Genomic DNA, 8,733 nt, shown 5'->3' with positions numbered 1-8,733 from the left:
GCTCCCAAGAACACCCAACTCTTACCCAGGGCCGTCCCGTACATTTTGGTGGCCTTGTGTGAAAAATTCAAAGGGGGCCCTTAAACTATTATTTCATTGGCGTAGAAAAATAATTTTTCTATAATGATATGAGTACATCCGTTAGACGAAGAAAGAGTTAATTTAAAAAGGCTCGAACCTAGAACCTTGGCTAGAAATATGTGTCTCTTACCACTGTGCCAAGAGTAATATATAGTATGTTTATATCATGCCTTGTATAATAATTATAGTATTATTTCTTTTAGTGACGAGGCCCCTCCGAGTCTAGGGCCCTGTGCGGCCGCATTGCTTGCACGGCCCCAGGGCCGGCCCTGCTCTTACCAGCCGTGTAGTAAGATTTTTTTTGGTTAAGAAATGCTTGTTTTTTTTTTTCTCAAACGTTTAGTTTATTGGTGAAGAGTCACTAATATGACAAAAACAAAAAAGTGGGACTTATTTGGATGAATGTTCTTTGTACAAGATAATTACCCTTGATGAGAATCGGTACAAAAACAGACTTACTCCTAGTCGATTATTTACGCATATTAAAGTAATTCTAGATAAATGTAAACAAATATTACTAGATTTTATTGAGTTAACTTATTTAAGTACAGAATATCTACTTTGAAAAGTAAAAATGTCACATACGAAATAAGTAACATACATAGGATTAGTTTATTTATAGGACTAATATAAAACTATTTATAGAACCTAATAAAAACATCATTATTATCTAGGATAGCTCCCGTGGACTTCCGTCGATCTTAACAAGGGAGCGAACGAAGAGGAGTATGAAGTGGACATGGTGGTAGTGGCACAACATCTTTAACTTCAATCTCTTCAGTCGAATGTTGGGGTGGGTTCGACATGTTTACAGTTTCATGGCACGCCGATATTATACCCATTGGATTTGGATCTGGATCTACTATAGTTGGATTCTGCGGATCTACTAGCAAGTCTAATATTGAACGCTCAAAATCATTATTATAATCAGCATTAAGATCTTCTGAAAAGATATAATTACCATGTGCCTGATACGGATCCCAGTCAAATAATCCGGCATAGGATGTGCTCGTGTTCGCCATCAACTGATTGGTCGATATGCTCCCAATCAACGGTTGAACCGAAGGGTAATCTCCATAGTTGTAGCTGGTAGGGTACACGTTAACATTGTGGATGTTAACATTGTGAATGTCAGTGGGATTAATGCTCGTATTATTGTACTTGTTGACATTAGGGCAGCCCTTGTTGTCACTTCTTGGATTATACAGTTTGACATTGTGATTGTCATGGTTGTTACTTGCACCGTAAGTATTAACATTAGGGATCCCGTTGTTGTCCCCCACAGTGTACACATTATTGAGAGTATTGTACATGTTACCACCTCGGTTACTATCATCGCTAACAGGAGATTCTTTAGAAGAACTTTCGCCTTGATCTATCGCCTCATCTACGAGTGACTCGGAGCTTTCGTTTTCAGCTGCTTCTTGTTCTATATGAGGCTTGTCTTTGGGACTGAGTTCATTTTTCTTATATATTCTACACAATATGTGGTCATCCAACTGCGAATCAAAAACCAAAACAATAAAAATATGTCAGTATAACTAAACCTCCGTAATTGAAATACTAGGGCAAAATAATCAAATCCATATGTTATTGTTCTACGTAAGTACTCCTATAAAAGTAACTATCATTTTTGTTATTGTGTAAGACGGTCTCACACTGTGAGACGGTCCCATTGTGTAAAACATAACTCATTTATTAGCAATAAATGAACAACTTTTTTACAAAACTGAACCGTCTCTTACACTAATTCGTGTGACAGGTTTATAATACTATTTCTTTTTTTGTTTATATTTAGGCTTCAAAGTTGTTAATTACGTAATAATTAATAATTTGATCAGGAACCTGATCACCGGAATAACAAATTGTATCTATTTTGTTTACTTTGTTTGATAAGACAGATCTTAAAACAGACATATACAATTTGTCCGGGTTAACACTAGTTATATATGAAGCAATATTTACTATCAAAACCTTCAATTTTAAAGAGAAAAAATTTTGTAAATTAGACTCCACCTCGAATATTTGCATTCAAAAATCTATAAAAGCCTATAAAGCAATTAAGGAGAAATTAAGTACATACCCTCATACTTTTTTCATTCCCATCATCGATGGAAGAATGCTTTCTTTTTTTGACTTGAGAAGGTCCGGCGACTCGAAATTCATGCATAATCCAAAGGGTCTTCTCACCCTTAGGAGGTCTGCCCTTATAAAACACAAGAGCCTTCCTAGCACCAATTTCAATGCCATCCCGTTGGATGGCTTTATCAGCTCCGGTGGCTTTCCAATATCCATCACCAGCCTTTCGGTTCGGCCGAGTCCCATTACGATACTTTTTGTCTCTTGATGTGAAGAAATACCACCCTTTATTACCTTGGGGACTATACATCTCTACGCGTTGTAGTAGCCATAAGAAGAACATGTTATATTAACAACGATACGTTATATAGTAAACAAACCGAAAACAAGCATATAAAAGCCTAAACAAATTAACCACTTCACCATAAGTATTTATAAAACATTGATATGCATAACTAACTATGACCTATTAGGTATAATTAAATTGTATCTATTTTATTTGAAAATTTTAAAGTGAGTATTTATAAAATATTGATACGCATAACTAACTATGACCTATTAGGTATAATTAAATTGTACTATCTATTTTAATTGAAAATTTTGAAGTGAAACCTAAAAACTAATATTTGAAAAAAATTAGTCTAATAATTCTATTTATAACTAAAATATTATCATTTATCAATTGTAATTATAAAATATTTAAATAGACCGCGCGAAGCGCAACATGGGATATTGCGGGATACAACCTAGTTAATATACTACAAATCCTCACTCGTTTACACCTACCAATCGGTTACGCCTACCGCTTAATGCTAAACTATTTGATTAATGCTAAGTTATACTTCTACGTATCGAAGAAAAAGCATCAACAAGCATTCAATCGATGTTTTCACCAATTCTTATTTAGCTAAAACCGTCTTAACATAAGATGACTTCCATATAGTTACACCTGACTAAAATAGAGTTATAAATAAACGGAGGTTATGAGTTATCTCAAGTTAAAACGATAAGCAAGATCAATTGATACTTTTATTAGAAAAATGATATCATAATATATTCTCTCTAATAACTTTTTATCAATCATCCCCCATTTATTCAAGTTAATAACAATTAACAAACGACATCCCAATACCTAAATTCATCTATCAATAATTAGATCTATAAATAATTAGAACCCCAACTCAAATCACAATTTCCCACCAACTACTTAACTTCAAAAAAAATGCTCCCGTCTTTAATGGCAGATTATTAATTACTTATTTTGGAGAACAAATTCAAATACGATTTCGGATAGCATTATAATGCAAGTTTTATTTAGGAAACAAACCTATTTTTGTAGAGATTTAACTTCTAATATTAATAACAAATAACTTATACGCAACTAATAGCATATGAACTTAATTAATAATATGAGAACTTTATACATAAAAAGGTGTACTTTTTTAAACCCTCAAGCATGTTAAAATCACATTCGACTCGCAAGTCGCAACCCGACTTACTTCCAAACAAATTTTGACGAATATCCAAAAATCTAAATAAAGTGTTTTAGTACATACCAGCAAGGTAGTCAGGGTTGTGCTCGTAGATATTAACATCATGCATCAAATTTAATGGCAACTCCTTATCCCCATCGATCTTTGGTTGCAAATACTCCGTAATGAGCTCGTCATCAGATGGATCAAACTTATAACCGGCCGGAAACGAATTCAAATAGTTCTCAACTTCTGCAATTGTCATTGTCATTTTTTGTTTTTCCACGCCCGGTTTAGCTAAATTATTAAGGGTTTAATCAAAGAGATGTGAGAGAATTCTTGATTTTGTTTTCTGGTTAATGAGGTCGAATAGATTCAACGTTATACCTATAATAATTTAGTTACATTAACTGTTTTTATAAGTATCTTAATAAGATTCTGAGATAAAACTTTATCTTTTTCACAACCTTCTTGATCTCTTAGAATCAAAACTATCTTTTACGTAAAACTATAATAATTATATTATATATTATATTATATACATCCGGTTTTGTATTTTTTTATTTCACCCGATATTTAATTTGTTAGGTTATTGTTATTGTTATGGTTATTCTTTGACCAGTATTTTAAAGTATGAACTAGACACGTGCTTAATAAATGTAAACCGATTAATTTTTTTTTTTGTCTAAATCATCCGGTAATCCGAACCACATTGGTCGACTAATCCGGATTTCGGGGCGTGTCCAAGGATTACGGTATTTAAATCCCTCCCAATCGCAGTTGTGGGGGATCGATCCGCAGACCTCCCTACCAAGCGCAACTCCATGCTACCACTGTGCCAACTAACGATGGGTTGTAAACCGATTAATTATGGAGATCAAGAAATCCATGAAATCATGTAAAAAGTCTTACGTATAAATTGTACTACTATGTTATGGTTTGCTTGTCCATTCGCGTTCAAAATATCAATAACAGCGATCATTTATCAGATGTATAGGGCTGAGTAAAATTGTATACCCAACTAGTTTAGGACCCGTGCAAAGTTGCACGGGCGTATATAGATTGTATATATACGGAGTAAAACTTTTCGTAAATTCTTATATTTACAATATTGTTTTGGTTTCTTATTTGAGGTAATTGATTTCTCATATGTTACATGGAAATTATATACTTGACAATTACAATTACAAATATAATTCTTCTATAACAGTATAATCTACATATTTAAATTATAGTATTATTTTTTTTTTCAAAATAACATTAGTATTAAGAGAGTATTAATTGTAAAAACATAGTTACACTCTTATTGTATATCATGCTTACACCCGTCGTATCTCATATCTTTGATTAGAGCATGCATATGGCAACATGTTTACACCTATGTTAAAGCATGTTAATAATTCAAATATCGGCAAATTTTATCATATATGATAAATTTTGAAATGTTTGCACAAAAATTAAAATTGAAACGAGGACAAAATAAAAAGTAGAAATATGAATTAAGGTAAAACAATATCAGTTAATATATACGCTTGAAAACTTGGCATAAAAGGAAAGAATGCTTATGAGTTCCACATTATTTTTTTTTTTGGGTGAAGAGAAGCGGAAAACAAGCCCTTACTAAAAAATGAAAGAAAAGCAAAAACGGAAAAGAAACCCTACACCCCTAAAGAAAAAATTAAACTGCATAATCTGGAACAATACGATGCCACGCAACCCCGCCGACATCCTGCTGCGCCAACTTAAACACCGAGCTCGGTACATTTGAAAGATCAAACCGGACCAAGTGCTGCATTTGAGTAACTCCATAATTCGCAAGCCAATCCGCACAAGTATTCGCCTCTCGATAGGTATGATGCACCTCCACCCTCCAAGGTGAATCCCAAATAAACGATTTACATATTTTAATCATATGGGAGTGTGCCGTTGGGACACTACCTTCAGATTCCAAGAAGCCAATTATTGTCTTTGAGTCTGTTTGGACAATGAGTCGAGGTATACGTCTCTCTAAAGCTATCATCAAGCCCCTTCGTAGAGCCATAATTTCAGCACGAGTAACCGTCGCTTCACCCAAACGCTCTGCAAAAGCTTCAATAATCTGACCGGAAGAGTCCCGGATAATGCCCCCGGCACCAGCAGCACCCAGGTTGAGTATATGTAAATGACCATATTAAAACCTCTTTGAGCTTTTGAAATTGTTTTAGGACTCGTTAATCGCGAGACATATTCGGTCTCTATGTCCCCATAACATTACTCGTGTCTCATATCTTTTGATGCACAAATTCAAAAGTCATAAACTAAGTTGAATTTATTTTTTAGTTTCAAGGTATTCAATATTTAACTGGTAGAAATTGGTACAAAATCAATTTGAAAATCAATTTGAGGTTCATTTTTGTTAACATAGTGTGCTTATTTCATAGTCAATATTAGTCGTGTATGAGTTAGTAGATATAAATTTGATGATCACTGTGGGCCATTTGATTAGTGGGCTAGTGGATGTTGGTAAAATTGTGTTTAGTATGAGGTGAGTATTTAGGCGGGAAATTAAAAAAGATATTTATGGTTTGTGTTTTATTATTTATAAGAAATAAGAAATAGGAAATAAGAAATTGGCCACTTTTAACAATGTAAGTATAATGTAGACTGGTAAAAGTGACCAATTTATAAGAAATAGTGAACTCTCTAATGCATACCCTTTATTAATGTTTAAACAATGTCAACCTATTCATAATCAAATTTTATTCGTATAAATTGCATTAACTAATAAAAATGTTTGAAGGAGATCGGAGATAGTCTCTAAATAAGTTATTGATATAACATTGTACTCATTTATTCGTCTTCATGAGCATTATATAATTTTATTGTTAATCATGACTTGAAACGACTCTTTAATTTTGTATATATTCTTATAATATGTGTCATTTTATTGTTAACCATGTTTTCACCTGTTTATCGGCCGTGTTACTGTTTTGTATTATAATTATAAAATAAGCTGATAATAAATTTATTGTGAGACCTTCTCTAAAGACATTTACCCAACGCTTCTCAAATCCAATTTGTTAGTGGTTAGTTATTCAATTTACTCGTGCAAGAAAAGGGGAGATGCTATAATAACATGATAATCGAAGATCGGCAATAAAACATTAAGTTCATAGTAAAAAAAATTAATCAAGAAAATACTATGGCAATTGTTATTGTTTTATTAATTAGTATAGATAGTTAGATTGAAAGTTATGAATACTTCAACATGACTGACCAGTTTAACAAATAGTTATTCACCGGTTTAAAAATGTAAAACGAATGATTTTGAGACTAACGATTATCTAAATTGCATGATTAAACAATATTGTCTAATCGAGTAAAAACATGATGCTTGAAAATTTTAAATTCATGCCAAACAATTGTATATACTATATAGGATATGAAAATTATTTTAGAAAAACCCCACAAAATTATAAAACTAATTATGATATTATGGAGACCTTAAAATATAGAGAAGTTGGTAAAAACTACAATAAAATATCATGGTATAAATCTTATGCTAACAACATAAAAGAAATTTTATATATTGGGCTATTTAGTTAGTGGGCCATAGGGATGTCAATTTCACCCGCATCCGATCGAAATCCGATCAACCCGATCCTAAAAGATGGATGAAAACCCGACTTAAATGGATGATGGATGGATGACGGATGACGGATGAGTTGGATGAAGAAAGTTCACCCGCCATCCATCCATCACCCGATTTTATTACTTTTTATTTAATGTTTTCTTACATATAACACATTATTTAGATATAAAATATTCAAAGTTTCATATTTTTATACTCTCAATATAGATATTTTGTGAATCTACCCACTTGAAAATAAACTAAAATAATAATCTAACTTTATTTTTGTAAAGAATAAAAAATTATTATTTATTTTAACTTGAAACATATAAATTCACAACACCGGTTTATTACCCGATCCACCTGTTTCATCCATGGATGATGGATGGATTGATGATGGATGATATGTTTCACGGATGACGGACGGGTTGGATGAGATTTTAAAAGAACTTATTATAACAACCCGACCCACCACGGTCGTAACACAACCCAATAAGATGGGATATGTACCTTTGGGCCTATTACTTGTCCTCACTTAAGCCCAAAAGCACAAGACCTTGTTACTAAGTGGTGAGTGGAATCCCTTATAAACATATCACAACCTCCTCAATTCCCCGATGTGGGACAACCTTACTCTCAATAACTTGGGGTGTTACAATCTCCCCCACTTAAATAACACAACGTCCTCGTTGTGCCTCCAACTTGACCGCAGCCAAGCCCAGAATCCTCCCCCGCTAGGTGTGTGACCCGATTACTCCCGACCACGGGCTCACCACACGGTCGCAGGGTCGCTCTGATACCATTTATAACAACCCGACCCACCACGGTCGTAACACAACCCAATAAGATGGGATATGTACCTTTGGGCCTATTACTTGTCCTCACTTAAGCCCAAAAGCACAAGGCATTGTTACTAAGTGGTGGGTGGAATTCCTTATAAACATATCACAACCTCCTCAATTCCCCGATGTGGGACAACCTTACTCTCAATAACTTGAGGTGTTACACGGATGGATGACGGATGAGGCTTCACCCGACCCGAACCCGATCCATTGACATCCCTAGTGGGCCAATTTATAGGAATCCTAAAATCTATGTTGAATGTGGAAGTGAGGTTTTGGAGGGAAACAAATATGTTGTGGTGGTTGTTTTATTATTTTATATCGATACTGTTTTAAAAACAGTTTCGAATATATGATTCTTAAAAGCACAAATTTATGGAAACGGGACCGACCCGATTTAACTGTATACGCATTTTTGATATACTTGTTTTTTTCGTGTATCTGATTTTTGTATCTATCTATCTATCTATCTATCTATCTATCTATATCATATCATCATATACTATATTAAAGCAATAACCGCCAACCCCTTTGATCGCCACGTGTCACTGCCCTTTCAGATGCCACGTGTCACTCTCCACTTTATTTAAAAATAAATAAATAATAAGAAGAAGAAAGAAAGGCAATCACGTAGACATTGCTAAAAAAA

At 33.7% G+C, this 8,733-nt stretch overlaps 1 protein-coding gene across 1 annotated transcript; it reads right to left on the bottom strand.

Moving 5' to 3' along the window:
* Nucleotides 1–584: 584 nt before the first annotated feature.
* LOC141609289 (uncharacterized) lies at nt 585–3,991 on the bottom strand. Its single transcript, XM_074428396.1, has 3 exons — nt 3,717–3,991; nt 2,165–2,472; nt 585–1,580 (listed from the first exon to the last, which is right to left on the bottom strand). The coding sequence occupies exons 1-3, from the start codon at nt 3,901–3,903 to the stop codon at nt 783–785; spliced, it is 1,293 nt and encodes a 430-aa protein (XP_074284497.1). The 5' UTR covers nt 3,904–3,991; the 3' UTR covers nt 585–782.
* Between the last annotated feature and the right edge of the window lie 4,742 nt (nt 3,992–8,733).

This window comes from Silene latifolia, chromosome 10 (genome assembly GCF_048544455.1).
Source record: "Silene latifolia isolate original U9 population chromosome 10, ASM4854445v1, whole genome shotgun sequence".
In the NCBI taxonomy this organism is placed as follows: Eukaryota; Viridiplantae; Streptophyta; class Magnoliopsida; order Caryophyllales; family Caryophyllaceae; genus Silene; species Silene latifolia.
This window is presented reverse-complemented; position numbering and strand designations above follow the sequence as displayed.

What these genes read in the sequence shown, in the direction of transcription:
- LOC141609289 (XM_074428396.1), bottom strand. Translation starts at nt 3,903, where the DNA reads ATGACAATGACAATTGCAGAAGTTGAGAACTATTTGAATTCGTTTCCG. An exon ending in CAACCCTGACTACCTTGCTG is followed by an intron (nt 2,473 to 3,716) that starts GTATGTACTAAA and finishes TACAACGCGTAG; the next exon opens with AGATGTATAGTCCCCAAGGT. An exon ending in GGAATGAAAAAAGTATGAGG is followed by an intron (nt 1,581 to 2,164) that starts GTATGTACTTAA and finishes TTTGATTCGCAG; the next exon opens with TTGGATGACCACATATTGTG.